At 34.9% G+C, this 18,838-nt stretch overlaps 1 protein-coding gene across 1 annotated transcript in view; it reads right to left on the bottom strand.

The window, feature by feature from the left end:
• Positions 1-18,838, bottom strand: part of TRHDE (thyrotropin-releasing hormone degrading enzyme) — a 798,400-nt gene that overhangs the window by 341,260 nt on the left and 438,302 nt on the right. Inside the window, exons 4-5 of the mRNA XM_006871614.1 lie at positions 17,106-17,260; positions 13,294-13,407 (exon numbers count right to left, since the gene is read on the bottom strand). Of these exons, the coding sequence (XP_006871676.1) occupies positions 13,294-13,407; positions 17,106-17,260 (269 nt within the window). The remainder of the gene's footprint in view (positions 1-13,293; positions 13,408-17,105; positions 17,261-18,838) is intronic.

Below are 18,838 nucleotides of genomic sequence, written 5' to 3'. Positions count from 1 at the left end.
TAGGCGGAGCTGATGAAATGAAATGCAGATGGGTCTCTTGTGATACAATAGTGAATAATTGTTATCAGGACTGATTGTGAGGGTTGGAAATATAAAGGTAGACATTTTATAGCAAGGAAGGGAGTGATTAACTTTCCAGTCTAGGAGCAGGATTCCCTAGGACCATCAACAGAGACAAGCCGAGAGCGGGACCCTACCCAGAGAAGCAGCGATGCCTGAGATGGAAGCAGAGATGATGATGTGGAGCAGCTGGGGACTTTAGATTCAGAGAGGGAGAGCGGAGAGTGACTGTGTGCTGAAAACTGGGGTGGTGTGGGGGGATAGTGTAGGGGGTAGGCTTACAGGGTATACCCTTTGGTTGGGTGATGATGCATGGAGGGGATTGGAACCATGGCAATGAAATGATATATGATAGAATGAATGTAAAACTAATGTTCTCCAATGTAAACTATCATATAATTCACAATAAAACATTAAAAAAAAAAAAGAAACATTTTTGTACCCTGTGGGTTAATGCGCTCTGGACTGCATGATAGGTTTGAACCACAAAGTCAGCGGTTCAAGTTCACAAGCTGCTCATCAGAAACCTTATACAGGGTCATTATGGGTTGAAAGCAACTTGAGGGCACTTAACAGCAACACATATAATAAAACTACACTTAAGAGCCTGACAGTAAAAATAGTATTGGTAATAATAATAGAAAACAAAAATAATCTTGATCTTTAAATCTATTCTGTAACTGAAGCTGCATAGATATTTAGAGCATAATTCACATTTTAAAGATGGAGAAACAATGTCATACAGCTAGTATGTGGAAGAGAGGAAAGTTTTTTTCATCAATGGGATAGGTAGAAAAGAGGAAATGTACTTCATTCTAGGCATATGTAAGGATGCACTGGAAGTATTTTAAGTCCTCTTAACTTACAGCAAGCAAGGTTCTGTTATCTATATATCACAGGTTGTTAGTGAGTCTTCTTCCAATCCTGATACTACGTTTTTCTGCATATAATCCAGAGTCTTGGATTATTTGTTCAGCATACAGATTGAATAAATATGGAGAAAGAAGACAACACTGGCACACACCTTTCTTAATTTTAAACCATTCAGTGTTCCTTGTACTGTTCGAACAACTGCCTCTTAGTCTGTGTACAGGTTCCTTATAAGTACAATTAAGTGTTCCAGAATAGTTATAAATTGCAACGTTGTCCATAGCATGTCATCACCCACACAATCGAAAGCCTTTACATAGTCAATAAAGCACAGGAAAACATATTTATAATATTATCTGCTTTCAGCCAAGATCCATCTGACATTAGCAATGATATCCGTCGTTCCACGGCCTTTTCTGAATCTGGCTTGAGTCTCTGGAAGTTCTCTGTCAATGTATGCTTGCAGACATTTTTGTATTATTCAGGCCTAGTAAGTAATATGAACTGTCAGCTCTCAAAAGGAGTTAAAGAATACAAGAATAGCATCTTAAAAGTCATAAAAGTAACAAAGTATGTTATGGACTCTGTTTAGAATTTTAGTGCTATTGTAGGATAAGCATTGGACCGAAAGGTCAATTTGAACCACAAGATGGGAAATTCAAACCTACCAGTCACTCCTCATAAACCTTATACAGGATCATTATTAGTGAGAACCAACTCAATGTCACTAGCAACAATATTGTAAATTAATTACATATCATCAATAGTGTATCATACTTCAAAAATTATTCAAATTGGATAAATTTTCTAAGAAGTAATAAAGAGAATTAATCATTAGTGACTCATAAGCAGTGCTAACTTCTGCTTGGAGGGGTAATCTGACTTTATATTTAATAAGACAATTTGTAAAACAATATGTAAATGAAAATATCCTTCCACCAACAGCATCATCAGCAATACAACCAAAAGAACAGAAATATGTTTTTTTGTGGTTTAGTTGTACTCATCTTCCATGGAAACCTGTGAAGCTTAGAAAAAGAGCTAGTATTCAAAAGCAGGAATGACCTAACCCAAAAGAAGCTGAAATCTAAATGAAGATAATGAGCATTGTAACTAGGTAAAAGTGAGTAAACATTAGAATTAAATATAAAATTAATAATAAGCTAAATGCCTTCATTGTTCCATGATTGGACTGATATACTCTGAAACCGAGTGTGCTATATTTTACTTTCCAAATGTATCTATGAATATAAACAGTTTGATTGAGGTGATGGCTCAGTGTTTTTGAGCTACTTTTGGTAAGGAGAAGATTTTCCAGATAAGAGACAAAAAAGAAAGAAAGACCTTAGCATAATCTATACCTACATACTGAAAACACTGCACTAAAGATAAGACACAATGCACATAAGAAACTGATATATACTAGTCATTTTAATAATGCCATGAGGCTTATTCCATAGAACTTAGCATAATTAATGGTTCATTTTATGTGCTTGATAACTCCTTGCATGAATTAATAAACAGAATGAATGAAGAATGCAGAAATGATGGAAAGGTAGAAAAAATGGCAGTAATGCATCAAGCCAATTTACATTAAATTATTGAGCTAGTTACTGTTAACAGCATCTCAAGAAAAGCATCACAGAACTATTATAAATCTGGATGGAGAAAATAAAATGATTAAAGGAATTAATTAGACACATAATTAGATGTAATTGAAATAAATTCTTAGCAAACTAAGCATTTTTATATATCTTATTGTTCAAAGGCAAAGTTGGCAAAAGATAAAAAACTCCAATCATTATAAATAATTTTTATTTCATCACTTCCAGGGAGAGGTAAAAAGCAAACTACACACAGTTTCAAGAAGGTTCTACTTAAATCTTGAATGGTAGAAACAGGTTATTAGCACATTTCAGTTTCAAAACACATCCTACCAGAAGTGATCTTTTTGGGTTCATAGATGCAGAGTGCTACCTCTGAATGAATGGTATAAATCGATGGAGATCTGGACCAGTAAAACACACTTCAGACTCTTAAGAAAAGTGGCAATAGATACAATAGTACGCTCAAGATACTTCCTTATCAGTACATCTTATCCTTTTGCACAATAAATTAATACATGGAATGTGTTCAGTGCTTAGAAGTAAACAGTAAAGGTTTCATATTTCTTTACTGGTATAATCCTTTCAGGCTCAGCTAATGCAAAAAAAAAAACCACACAAAAACCCTTCAATCTCATTATCTCTGCTTTTTTTCCCTCCTCCTTTCTCTTCACAAATAGCTCTTCTGCATTTCTAGATTCATATCACTTGAACTCACTACTTCCATTTTTGACATCCTGTCTAGTATCATTTGAATAGTATTAAAGTAACCTTGATGAAAAGGAAAAAAAAAATAGCCCCATAAAATGTTATGAACTGAGAAAGTCATTCCTTGCTTAGAAATAGACTTGTGTTCTTATGTCTTTTAAAACATATAGCTGTCTGGTTAAGCATGAGTAATCATTAGAATATTAATGAACTCTTCTTTGGGTATCCTCTTAGTCCTCAGCTTTCATTGCTGGTTGTGTTCTCATTACATTTTATAAAACACATTATTTTTAACTAACTGGAAAAAATGCTGAATAATATCAGAAACTGAGTGATTCTTGTGTGAGAGGAAAATACAGATATTTTTTATCAGAGGTGGTGGCAAGGACAGCAGTTAAATCTGTGATGTAGTTGTTAAGTGCTGTCAAGTGGGTTCTGACTCATACAAGCCCAGTACAGGGTTTCCAAGAAGCAGCTGGTAGAATTGGCCCACCCGCCTGCTGGTTAGCTGTCGATAATTTATACTACAACACTGTACCAGGACTCTAAATCTATGGTTGTTGTGCTGTTATCAAGTGCCATCAAGTCAGTTCCAACTTGTAGCAACTCTGCATAGGGCTTCCAAAGAGAGCTGGTGGGTTTGGACTGCTGACCTGGCAGTTCACACCAACCTTGTGGTCCTACAGCACCACATCAGACCTCCAAAATCTATAGTTACTGTTGAGTGTTATCAAGCTGATTCTGACTCATAATGATCTTGTATAGGGTTTCCGTGAAGAGGCTGCTGGGTTTGAACTACAGAACCACAGTCCAGTGCTGATCCTACAGCTCCACACCAGGAGTCCCCAAAATCTATAGTTGCAGATACATATTTGAATACAATAACAACTTAGTCAACATCTCATGATTTTGGCATCTTTTTTTTTTTTTGTCCTTATCAAGTTTTTGGCTTATCAGATGACAGCTAGCATTTTTTTTAGTAAGTTGGACTATTTTGCATATAAACTAGCCTTATTTTAAAAGGGAATGAATAGGCTAAATATCCCTGCAATCTTCTAAATAGGATAGAGAACACCCTTGCATTATTGCTAAACTCCAGGTTCATTAAGAGTTTTCTTCTTTGAAAATGTCTAATCTTGTCAATTTAGTAGTTAGTTTTAAAATTTGTAAGGAAATGTAGAAAGACTTTGACACCAATAAACTTAAACATGGTCCTCTGAAGAAAAAACTGATTCTGAAGGGAATGCCCATTTATCTTTTATCTCTAGGTTGAAAGTATGTAAAACCTGAAACAGTGTCTTTCTGAAAAAAATGACTTCACTTAAAAAAAAGTACACATTTACTAAGAATATGTATGAAACTTTCAACTTAAGCTTCTTTAAAAGTTTTAAATCTCATAGAAAAAGTTGAGGAAATAAAACTAATATAAACCTTTAAGTTACATACCTGACTATATAGGAAAACATGTGAATATATATGAATGCTAGCAAACTAAGTTTGTTTTCTTTTTTCTTCCTAAAATATCTTACCTAATGAAAGCTAGTCTGTCATTTCAAAAACAAAACCAAAAACATTTCTGAGTCTTTTGTGACACACCCTAACAACATTCACGTTTGTCACAACCTCCAAATCCCAAACTGAAGCCCAAAGTCTTCATTTTAATAAAGAATTAAAGATGTTAACATAACTAAAAGCACAAATGTACTACTATCACTCACTACTGCAGTTTTACACTTAGAAGTCTGTTTTTATTATTGAGCTTCCAAACCAGTTAATATACTTCAATAATTAACAAGTGCATACCCTGGGTCTATTCTTCCATTTGTCTGATGTCCTAGAGCATCAGTACCATATTTTATAAAAAGAACAAAATTAGTCTTAAGATAAGAAAATGTGCAAATAATTTGTTACCACATTAGGCATAGTGAGAGCTATCTTAATGTGCTAGTCTAATAGGCACCTGTTTGAACGGTTTGAACTATTATTCTTTGCTGTAAATTCTTAATATCTATCTTTCATCACTGTTTAGAATCCAACTCTTAGGTCTGCTTCTTAACACTGACATCCCTAATTTGTACACTCTCTGAGTTCCAGAGCAATCCTCCTTGTGTTGGGCATATGCACATTAGGATTCCTTTCACATTTACTCAAGAGTTCAGATATAGCATAAGAATTAGACAATTCCCTTTAACTATATTAGCCGCTGTTCTCACTGCTGCTCTGACTCCCTCTTTGTCATTCTTTTGTCTTTATTACAGCCCCTTTATCCACCAATACCAAAAACTGCTCTGACCACTAATGCTCAGAAAAAAGCAATCCTTTCTCCCAAAATAGGGATCTACTACTCCCTGATGTCTCTCAAGTGGGGATAATATTTTTTCTACTTCTTTAAAATAAAATCTATGTTTACAGCAGGAAATAATTGCTTCCAGAGGGGAGAGAGGAGAGGAAGTATGAGGGGCAAACTCACTCCCACATTTGGGAGACTAACTTCAAGAGATCCATGCATGCACTCCTCTGTTCCTTCAAGTCTTTCAATATAAATGTCACGTTTTAGCTTCGAAACAAGATCAAAATGACCACAAAACCTTTAGACTAACCCAAAGAAGCCTTCAGAATTTTCACATTCAGTTTGCATTGATCATTTGAGAATAAAATATCAGTGACCAGTAGAAAATAATTGGGTCACCTTCTAACTTACTAATTTTGGAGGAGCAGAATATAACATAGACTTTGATCACAATATACCAACACAACTACTTTAAAAATCAGTATACATGCATATATGCACATGGTATTCAATATTTATGAGGTGTGATTCTAAAATATATATTTCACTCACATTTGTTCTATCTCTGATCTCCTAGCTCTATTGAAAAAATGTAATTTGATATTGATAAATAATATACAATAGCAACCATGTACCAAATACTGTCACAACGTATGCTAAATACCTTTGAGAATATTGCAAAAGCATCCTCCCTACAGCTATTAAATCAATAATGACTTAAGAAACAAACAACTAAACAAGTAAAATATTAATCAAAAACAAAGTTTTCTCTCTACTTTTTCTATTTCTTTCTTCTGAATTGCAGAGTTTGTAACGTTGTTGAAAATGATTATGCTGTATACATTTAAACTTGAAAAAATGAATTCAATGAACTTGTTATCTATGAGTATTTGTTTCCCAATAATTTCCATGACTTCCCTTTGAATAAAAATAAAATATTTTTAAAGGTAGGGATAATTTTATTATAATGCCTGTTATATTGTAACAGGCTGTTTTTGTTGGTGCACATTAAAAAGAAACTGAGTCCAATGACACAAAGCATTTGTACTATTTTAGTCATTCTCATAACAGAAACAATTTAGAACATTTATTGTGCTTTAAAGCAATTCACTTTGAAATGCCCTAAGTATTTAGCATAATGAGGTTTAGTTGCATGATTCTTCATTAATATTTATCTTTATGTCCAGGTATGTGTTCTCAGAATCTGAGGCAAATCTCCTGTCTGAAGGCTTTAATTAATGCATAACTTACATGTATATTGCTATTTTAGGCTTTGTAACATCCTGATTAATTTCATGAAAGATCAGATACTTATGTGTAACGATTGTTATAGCAGCACTTACTTACAATGCCATATTCAGAAAGTAAAAGACATACCCACAATATCTTGATGTTGATGTTAAACGTCTTCAAGTCAGTTCCAACCCACAGCAACCTTATATAGATAGGGTTTCCAAGGAGTGGCTGGTGAGATTGAACCACAGATCTTACAGTTCAAACTCACCTTGAGGTGGAGTGCTTATGCTATGGTGCCACACCAGGATTCCACCTACAATATAGTCTAAGCTAATTAGATATATGGTGGGAACCTATGCAATATGCACAGGGTTTTGATTTAACCTGCATCAGCACCAGGTCTATAAAAAAAGAGTCCATCACAACCTTTAACTATACCTACTTTTCCTGTATTAAAGTTATGTTATCATGGACTTTTCTCGATTTAAAATCATCCATAGTTGTTGAAGGTTAGCAACTGCATGTTTTTTAAAATCATCCATAGTTGTTGAAGGTTAGCAACTGCATGTTTTTTCATTTTTCCTTTCATCCCTTTTGAAGAAACACAATAAGATTTAATATGTCTGCCATCAACAGCAAACCATAACTTGATTCATACAATAAAATTGTCACTAACAGCCAACTTTGATAAAATCATATCAAGCAAAAAGACTACTGGCCCCCTGAAATGTATCCTCAGCCCTGAGCTAAGGAAGTTGCTTCTAATGATCTTGACACTTCTGTTTGATGAATGAAACATTATCTAAGGCTTATGTTCCTATAGCATACAGTAGCCCATGTTGCCAGTAGAGATAAGAATTGATTTGGTGAGACGGGGTCGAGATAGAAAGATTATATAAATTATTTTGTAATCTATACATAATTGCTATAAATTGAGGGTGTCAGAATGGTTTACTAGGGTTGGAAATGTTAGAGACTTCTATATATAAAATCAATACACCTTTCAAATGGGGCATTTATTTTCTGGGTCTATGATGCCTACTTACTTTTGTATACTGATTCATGTATTTCAAAGGCTTCATAAGTTACTTTACCTTCACAAATAAACCATGTGAGCTTATTAAATCACTATTATCTTCTATTTTTCATATGATAAAATGAGTCAGAGAGGCAAAAATACTTTCTTAGGATCTGAATTTCCTCTTTCCTAACCAGTGTGCCACCTTACATCATATTACCTGGCAATGTCCATACCTTTAAAATGGTTGTTGTGGTTGTTAAGTGCTGTCAAGTTGGTTCAGATTCATATTGACCCTATGTATGCTTTCCAAGGAGTGGCTCATGAGTTTGAACCACCGACCTTGCAGCGCTTATCCTACAGCAGTACATATAAAATGGTAAACATGACTCATTTTATGAGGAACTAAATTACCATACAATATTTAAGGAAAACCTGGTTACTTGTACATCATAAACTGGTTCTTATTAAGATACATTCATCCTAAGATGTTACTAATAGTTAAGCAAATATATGGGACTAGATCAATATAAGAGTTATATGTAATTCTGGCTTCTTTACTGCTATTCCATTGAATGTAGATTGTTACAGGTAAGTTCCCTTAGCAAACTGAAATTGTATTAGAGTGTTTGTGCATTGATGTCTAAAAATGACAGAAACACTGTTTTGAAATTAGAGGTAAAAGAGGTCAGCTTCTTAAATTTCTTGCCTCCTGACACGAGTCTGACTTGGTTTTACTATTTCTGACTCAGCTCTACTGAAGTCCAAGCCATGCACTTCTAGGCAATCTTTTGTGCATATCACAACAGTATGAGTTACTGCTGACACAGCTGTCACTCATATTCTTGAGTGTATTTCTTTCACTCTTTTGCTGATGTCATTATGAAACATACTGCTGGTACAGCCATAAAGCCACTTAATATTCTCTCCATATGATATGACTAACTTATTCTTAAAATATTTCTTGCAAAGAAGATATTAATGATATGTAGAAGGATAATTTATTTAGGTCCTTGTCACAGGTTTTGTAGAGTTAATATACTGGGGTGAGCTACAAAGTAAATCAAGAAACCTACTTAAAATAAAGCAATCAATGATCAGGAAAGTATTTTCAATCTTTATAATCTGAACATAAAGAGTCATAATAATAAAACTTGTTTTTCTTATAAGTAATTATCTAATCAATTATGATGAAGTTTAGTCTTTCTTTTCTTAGTTTAATAGAGAAGCTGTCTGTGTCACTGTAATTGTATCATGAATTTTCATTTCTTAATTATAAAATAATATGAAAAACTAGATTATGTGAAGAAGGGTATGGCAGCAGGATTTGAGGAATACACAACATGCAACGTGCAGATGATACAACCTTTCTTGCTGAAAACAAAGAGGACTAAAATATTTACTTATGAACATCAAAGACCATAGCCTTCCTTCACTATGGATTATATCACTATGTAAAGATTACATCTCAATATAAAGAAAACAAAAATCCTCACAACTGGAATGATAATTAACATCATGATATTGGTAGAAAAGATTGAACTTGTAAAAGATTTCATTTTGCTTGGATCCTCAATCAGTGTCCATGGAAGCAGCAGTCAAGAAATCAAACTATGTATTGCATTAGGCAAATCTTCTGCCTAAGACTTCTTTAAAGCAATCAAGAGCTACAATACCAGTTTGAGGATTAAGGTGCACCTGACCCAAGCCATGGTATTTTCAACAGCCTAATATGTATGTGAAAGTTGGACCATGAAGAAGGAAAGCTATAGAAGAATTGATGCATTTGAGCTTTGATGTTGGAGATTAATACTGAAAGTACGACAGCCAGATCAAACAAATCTGTGTCGGAAGACGTACAGTCAGAATGTTCCTTAAAAGCAAGGATGGCCTGACTTTGTCTCTGTTTGTTGTTGTCTTTTGCGACTCACTGGGAACCTGTATAGGGTTTCTAAGGAAGAGCAGGAAAGTTTGAACTGCCAATCTTGTGGTTCACAGTCCAGTGCTGATCCTACAGAGACACACCAGGAGCATTTGTCTCTATACTTCAGACATATTGTCAGGAGGAACCAGTCCCTGGAGAAGCACATCATGCTAGGTAAAGTGGAGGGTCAATAAAAAAGTGGAAGACCTCCAACAAAATGGACTGACACATTGGCAGTAGCAGTGGGCTCAGATGTAACAATTGTCACATTGGTGTAGGACTGAGCAGTGTTTAGTTCTGTTGTGCACAGGGTCGCTTTGGTCAGACTCAACTCCACAGCATCAAACAACAATTATAAAATATGGATTTATAAGCTATAACATCTTATGTCTTGATATTGGTGTGGTGTTGTAGGATAAGTACTGGACCACAAGGTAGGTTAGAACTGCAAACACTAGTTGCTCCTCAGAAACCCATAAGGTCGCTATGAGTCAAAATTGACAGATGGCACTTAACAACATCAACAACAATCCTGAGTAACACAGGTGTTTGTACATGCATTCCATGGTCTATATTCTATTAAAAGCAAAGTCTCAAATATATTATTTAGACTGCATGTTCATTTTATATATCTCTTACAAAAAAGATTTTTCCAGAAGGTCTATATTTATAACTCAACATGATGGAAATGATGAAGGAATGAAGGAATTTTTTGAAATGATGCAAAGATAATATCTAGTGTATGGACATTGAAATTTAGGCAATATTCCCATAATAAAACCATCAAGGTTGTCAGTTATCACTCATGTAGAGTTCTGTTGATTACTTTTTAATTCTATTTGCATATTCATAATGAGGAATACAAAGAGTTGCTAAATGAGTTAAAAAGGAAAAAAAAAAAAAAGGAAACCTGTATATATAAGTAACATGTCATTGTAAAAAGGACATCTTTTAAGATTAAGACATAATGAAATTGTATCAATTATAACCCACATTATAATGAAAAGTTTAGACAAAGTTAGTTTGAAGTCATCTAAAACCAAAGGTACTTTTGGAAATATTTCAATAACCTTAAACATTTAAGTTATATATTTTCTCATTTGTTAAAAAAAATTCACATAATAATATTGGTTAGCATCAGTGACTTTTCTTTCATTTCTAAAATGTCATTTTAATTGACTTCAAACTCATAATAAAACAGCTCTAGTTTTGTCTTGTTTTTTATGTAAGATTTTTTTAAATGCCTCATACATACAACCCAGCTATCTCTAAGTAAATTTATACATGTAAGCAATTTAAGCACACTACCAGTTTAAACAATTTAAGCAATTTAAACACACTACCTTTTAAAAGTATCAACTATCAACACTCATGGAAGCAGCAGCCAAGAAATCAAACGATGTACTACTGCATTAGGTAAATCTGCTGCACAAGACCTTTTTAAAGTGTTGAAGAGCAAAGATGTCAGCTTGAGGACTAAGGTGTGCCTGACCCAAGCCATGGTATTTTCAATAAACTCATATGCATGTGAAAGCTGAACAGTGAGTAAGGAACACCATAGAAAAATTGATGCTTTGAGTTATGGTGTTGGAGGAGAATATTGAAAATGCCATGGGCTGCCAAAATAACCAACAGATCTTTGTTGGAAGAAGTGTAGCCAGCGTGCCCCTTGGAGGCCAGGATGGCCAAACTTCATCTGTCATACTTCGGACATATTGGCAGGAGGGACCAGGCTCTGGAGAAGGATATCATGTTTGGTAGGGTGGAGGGTCAGAGTAAAAGAGGAAGATCCCCAGAGAGATGGATTGGCCAAGTGGCAGCATCGATGGACTCAAGTGTGGCAACAGTAGTGAGGTTAGCCCAGGATCGGGCAGTGTTTTGTTCTGCTGGTCATAAGGTCGCTATTAATCAGTACCGACTCAATGGCACCTAACAAAAACAACAACAACCTTTTTAAAATGTAGGAATAATGAAAAGAGCATAGTTAAAACATTAAAAAGAATATTATCATTGTGCCATATCCTCTGAGATATGTAAGTTCAAATTATTTCCTCATCAAGAATTATTTGAAATTCGTTGGTAAAGAAATTGCATCATGATTTTCAGATGTCTTCATATTTCACCTTGTCTTCCATTCTCATCACACAATTGGAATAATGGCATACAATTAGATTCTTGTTGTTATTAAGTGCTGTCAAGTGGATTCTGACTCATAGCAACCCTGTATAGAGTTTCCAAGAAGGAGCTAGTGGGTTTGAACAAGGAACCTTTCAGTTAACTTCTCAGTGCTTAGCTTATGGCTCCACACCAGGAATCTGATAACCATATATTAATCATAATTTATAACATAAAAAGATAATAGAAAATCATATTACCTCCTGTAATATATCACAGCTGAAATTTGAACTTTTGTAACTTGGTTAAATTTTGGCACCTCACAATTTTTACATAATACCATTTAAAATAAATTTAAATTTTGAATTCTAAACCAATATGTGCCCAGGTTACAATTTAATAGTACTTTCATTCATATAAGCACATTTAATATAAGCAATATTTATTGTTGCTGCTGTTAAGTGCTGTAGAATCAGTTCCGAACAGAAGCAACCCTGTATAGGGTTTCTGAGGAGCAGTTGGTGAGCTTGAACCACCAACTTTGCAGTTCAAACCACTGTTGCAGTCCAGCGCATTAACCCATAGTATCACACCAGGACTCCAAAATATTCATTAATGAAAGCTTATTTAAAATGAAAATAAAACTTACAAAAGAAGGAATATACAAACTATTATTTTTTTCTTCTGGAAGGTTCTAGAACATCACCACATAGGGACAACAAATGCTATTTCAGGTTCAGATTACAAGTATGTTTCCTAGATTATGGGTATAATTTATACCTTTTTAAAATAAATAAATGAAATTAATGGACTCTTAATGGTGGTGGCGGTTGTGTGCCGTGGAATCGATTCCAATTCATAGTGACCCTGTATAGAGTTTCTGAGGCTATAAATGTTTATAGGATCAGAAAGCCTCATCTTTCTCACATGGAACAGCTGGTAGCTTTAAACTTCTGATTTTCAGGTTAGCAGTCCGACTCGTAACCACTACGCTACCAGAGTCATTTAATTTTAAATCAAATAAATCTATCAATAATGTATTGAATACTTGAGCTATTCTTATTTATTTATTTCATCACATTAAATGTTAAGCTTCATTTCTCTACATATTGTAATATTTTATACATTTAAAACATCACTTATCAATTACTTATCAGTTACTTTCTCTATTTTAAAGTATGTATTGCCTGTATTATAAAATACCACAATTTAAAATATTTCCACTTGGATAAACTGTAGCATTTTGAAATAAACATATAAGAAATCAGACTCTATTTCACTGTTAATAAAAAGTAATTCTGGTGGAACACTACCATTTAAATTTTTGGTTACTTTATTTATAGGATATATAATTTTTTCATGCATCAGTTGATATTTTCAGTAATCTCTGACCTTAACATAAGCCTAAAGCAACATTAGATCACTGTTTCACTGAAAGTGCCATACAATGATAGAAAAATACACTTACCATATTCCAGCCAGGGTAGAGGTAGTCTGTGCCAACAAATTCAAAATAGTGAGCAAAACCTTCCTTCAGCCACACATCTTCCCACCACACAGGAGTTACAAGGTCACCAAACCACTATAGAGATAAAATCAACAGGCACCAGATATAATTAATATTATATGTTACAGAATTATTTTAACTAAAATTAAATGTATTTAACTATAATTATCATAGCTGGAATTTATTCCCTAATTAATTTTGTGATCTTAAAATGTGTTACAGTGATATTATAATGATTAATTCAATAACTTGGGCTAACTAGGTTTTTAAATAAATGTGTTCAGAGGAAAACAAGAAAAATTATCAGGAAACACAAAACGAATACTAAACCTGAAAAACAAAGCACAAAGGAGTTAGAAAAAACAAAAAGAAAACAATGACAGTCTTCTTTAAGGATCTGAAGTCCTATTATGTGGATGAGGAAAAGGCTTGTTTCTTGTGGTTCCACAAGGGACAAACAGGGACTAATGAATGGAAGTTAGGGTTGGTAGATGTCTGCTGAAAATACAGAAAATCCTCTAACAGGCTGAGATGGCTGAAGATGGAAAATACTGCCTCGGGAGATAATGAACAACTCATCACAAGAGGTATTGAAGCATCACCTCTGGTAGCAGGAAATATTCACAGAAGACATCAGCTGATTGATGGAACAAGGCTTTTAAGGTATTTCACACCTGACTCCCCATGATTCTATGATAACGAAGGATTGAGCCATAAAAGCTTTCAGATCCCTTCAAAAATTAATGTAATTTTTAATTGGTGCTTTGATTTGATCATGGTGTATTACTCTGAATTCCTTGCTTAGTTCAGCAAAAGGTTATAGAAAAATTTCTTTATTAAAAAAAGAAGGAAGGAAAGAAAACAGGTCTGCTAAATATATATGCCAGGAACTGTTTGAAAGGTTTTTTTAACTAAATGGTGAAAAGTCAAATAATGTCTTTTTCATGCAGCTGATACTTTATTGGGGGTGGTGTGGAATGAGAAAGACAAAAATAAATAAGGAAGTGAGAAACAACAGTAAAGTATGTTAGAATATGATTGGAGGAAGGGGAGTCACATTAGACGTTCTCTCTAATTCAGTGACATTTGAGCTCAGACATCAGTGATAAGAAGGAGCTAGCCATGAGAAAGCCTTAGGCAAGAGGATTCCAGGCAGATGTAACCATTAGTGCCAAGGCCCTAAGGTAGAAACAGATTGTTTAAAACCAGAAAGTTTCATGTTTCAGGAGTGCAGCAGGTCAGGAGAGCTGAGTGAAGGACATGAGCCAGGTCATGGACAGTCATAATAAAGAGTTTGGTGACTTAGTGTTTCAGCATCCAAAATAAAGTATCACTTGCCAAGAATATAAAATACAAACAAGAGAGCACTCTGAATTAATGGATGACCCCAAAACATAGGTATTTTAAATATTTTTTTTTGGTTATCAAAAATGAAGGCTTCACTTTTTAATTGCTGTTGTTGTTGTTAGGTGCCATTGAGTCAGTACCGACTCATAATGACCCTATGCACAACAGAACGAAACAATGAGCTGTCCTTCACCAACCTCATAATATTTGCTACACTTGAATAAATTGCTGCTGTCACTGTGCCAATCTATCTTATTAGGGGGTTGTTCCTCTTTTTCATTGACTCTCTACTTTATCAAGAATAATTCCCTTCTCCAGGGACTGGACCCTCGTAATAATATGTTTGAAGTGTGAGAGACAAAGTCTGTCCATCCTGGCTTCCAAGGAGCACTCTCACTGCACTTTTTCCAACACAGTTGTTTGGTCTTTTGGCAGTCCATGGCACTTTTAATATTCCCCTCCACTCAAATGCATCAGTTCTTCTATGATCTTCCTTATTCACTGTCCAATGTTCACATGCATATGAGGCTACTAAAAATATCACGGCTTAGATCAGATGCACCATAGTCCTCAAACTGACATCTTTGCTCTTGAACACTTAAAAGAGGTCGTGTGTAGCAAATTTATCTAATGCAATACTTCATTTGATTTTTTGACTGCTGCTTCCATGAATGTTGATGGTTGACCAGAGCAAAATGAAGTCTTTCACAATTTCAGTCTTTTCTCCATTTATCTTGATGCTGTCTATTGGTCCAGAGGTGAGAATTTTTGTTTTCTTTACAATGAGATGCAACCCATTCCAAAGGCTGTGATCTTTGATCTTCATCAGTAAGCATTTTAAGTCCATCTTAAGTTATAGAAATACATATTTAGTGGAGGTGAAGAGTAGCATTGAATATATTGGACAATAATAGTGGAAATTACACAGAGGTTTCTAGTTTCATCACAGTAAACCACATAGCACCACTAAGTTATTTGTTGTTGTCGTTGTTATGTGCTGTGGAGTCGGTTCTGACTCAGAGTGACCCTGTACAGGGTTTCTGAGGCTGTAAATCTTTACAGGAGCAGATAGCCTCATGGTTCTCCCACAGAACAGCTGGTAGTTTCAAACTGTTGACCTTGAGGTTAGCAGCGTGATTTGTATACACTACGCTACCAGAGCTCCTAATATATAGACATGTGGAACATATGAAATACAGTTTGATTAGCTGTGACACATTATCTGTATGATCTTATTTCTACAAAATTATACATCCAGCCTGTCATTAATAAGAACACTCAAATAAAAGTTGCTTTTTCTGCAAAGAACTTTATGTTTAGGGAAAAACCAGTCTTTTTAGCACAAAAGAGAGCCCATGTTATCTGTAGCAACTCCTGTAACTCTCTGAGGGAAAGAGGACCCATACCCAGCATGGCTAGCATGAGGGTTTGTACAAACATCTTTCTGTCACAGGATCACTACAAAAGGTTCCTATTAAGGAAAATGATCATATGGCACTTACTAATTTATCAGTCAGTATTCATTTATTAGCAATGAGCTTTCACTGACAGCAGTTTCCATATCACTCTTTTGTAAGTTTTTCCAGCTTTTTAAAAATGGTTTAAAGTTTATAGCAAATTGAAATCATATTACAGCACAGTAAGATTTCTGGTGTTTTACGATAAAGACTATACATAGCTATAGTAACCAGGACAAGTACCACTTTTTACTAGAATGAACATCTGTCTTTGGTGTGTTTTTTTTCCTTCTTCAATAAACTCAAGATTCAAGTAAGCCTTGTAAAGTCTCTGTAATACCTTCCACTCATTGTAAGAAAGTGTATAAAATCAAAATGAAATTAATTTTATCTTAGCTTCACTACAAAGATGACTCATTTGCATATGAATTTCTAAACATGCCAAGACAAAAAATATCAATCATTTGAGAACAAAGAGTGTATGACTGAGTTAGGGAAAACCTTCCTAAGTGTCTGTGTGATGGGAAAAAGAGAATAGCAAATTGATTTCAGTGAAAGCAAATTTTGACACGTACACAAAATTCAGCTGCATCTTACAGCAATGCAATAAATCATTGCTATCATTGCATTCACCATATATACACAACAATAATCACAAAAAATAAAGCAAGATTGACAAAGAATAGTGATCAGATAGGGTCTCCAAAGAAGTTGCTGGGTAGCAGAGCCATCTCACTCCTCAACTAAACCTAGTGAAAGCTGCTTATTCAATATAATCAGTGTTTATTTTTGTTTATACTGTTATCTGGGGAAAATAACCTATTTTCTAGAAGGAACTACCCAGTGCTCTGTGTATGATTAAAACTTAATTAAGAGGATAATATTTTAGTTCCTAATCCAAGTATCAGAACTCATTCTACATTCTCAATCATTTGTACATTATACTTACACCTGGTCCTTTTCTCATACCTGGTGACATATCTCATGAACAGTGACCATAGTGACATCCAGCAAGTAAGAAATAGATGAAACACTGGGATCCAGTAGTAGTCTTTGTTCCACAAAAATACTTAGTCCCCAGTTCTCCATAGCAGCATACGGATGCTTCGGCACAGCTAAAAGATCTAGAAATAGAATAAAACAGTTCCAAAAGCTTTAATAAAGATAGCAGATTCTAAACGTGTATCCTGAAATAAATCCAGAAATCCTAATTAGAAGGCATAGCTGCTCTATCTTGGTAACTTTCCCCCCTAAATTAAACTACCTGCCATTTCTACCTGACAGCAGAAATAGAGGCTATCACTGTAAATGCTAGTCATATCCATTCATCACAGGCCATTTTCAGCCCCAATGATAGAGGTGGCTGGAAGCATTGGCATCATTACTGATGGGTCCATCCTGATAAGTTGCAGAAAGTCAAGGAAACTCAATGCAACAGAAATCCACAGACTCAAAGGCACTGGCCTCTCTAATGAAAAATAATTTCAACTCAATGCAATGAATACTATACTTTTACTGCTACCTCAATATTCTCCAAGAGAAAACATTTGATATCAGTTTTTAAATGTGAATGTCAGTTTCAAATTGCTTAAATTCTCTTTTATTTTGGAGCTATGTTAAAATTAACCATAATAAATTAATAAAATTTATAGGACAATATATGACAGTGAGTATAGTGAAAAAAAGGACTGCTGAGGCAACACACACACTTTGGTTGTAGTCCTACTACCATTAATTGTACACATGACATTGGTAAATTCTTTAATTTCTCAAGAACTGAATGGGGTTTATGCCTAAATTATATTACCAATTCCTTCCGTATCCAAAAAATCTGTGATAAAGTGATTCTAAGATTTTTATTTACTTTAAAAGCCATGAAGGTATTATCATCAACTTTCTGTTAAGGTGGTACAATAAATTCAAGCTTTTATGTACCCCCTCTGCTCCAAACATACAGACATAATAAATAAAACATAAAAGAGAGGGAAAAAAAAAACAAAAACCCTCCAGGCTCAAAAATAAACCTCTCCATGGACCAGAAATGGCACAGAAATGCAAAGTGGTGACCGCATGTGAAGCCACAGGCTTGCTGGGCTCTGGCTGCAGGGGCAGGCAGTGACAGCTGGGAACTGGATCCAACAGGATCCACTGGAGCCAAGGGAACCTAAGCCAAGCTGATTGCATGATGCCAAGGGCTAGGTAGCATTCACATGTTCATAGAAAAAGGCTGAAAATAGCTGTGTCCATTGTTCTTTGGGAAAGTTAGCAAGTGGCAGGGTAGGGATTTGAACCTGGAATGCTTGGCCCCAGCACCTGTACTCTTAATTACAATTCCATAGTGTTTTAGGTCTCTGGCTCAGAAGTTCATTTCTTCATATAAACCCTAGTGTAACGCCCTAGGAAAATATTACAAGAGTGCCAACTTCAGTATTCATTGTAATCATTAAAATGGAAAACTAATTCTTTCACCAGGATAATGGACAAAGAAACGGCAAAATAATCCTGTGCAGGAACAGAAATAAAACCAAACCCAAGGCCATCAAGTCAATTCAGATACTGACACTGCAGGACAGAGAATAACTGTTCCTCTCTCTGAGACTGTAAATGTTTACGGAAGCAGAGCGGCTGGAGGGTTTGAACCGCTGATCTTGCAGCTAGCCGCCCAACACTTTACTGTACCAACAGGGTTTATCATTTATATA

The sequence above is a fragment of the Chrysochloris asiatica genome, unplaced genomic scaffold (assembly GCF_000296735.1).
Source record: "Chrysochloris asiatica unplaced genomic scaffold, ChrAsi1.0 scaffold00170, whole genome shotgun sequence".
NCBI lineage: Eukaryota > Metazoa > Chordata > Mammalia > Afrosoricida > Chrysochloridae > Chrysochloris > Chrysochloris asiatica.
This window is presented reverse-complemented; position numbering and strand designations above follow the sequence as displayed.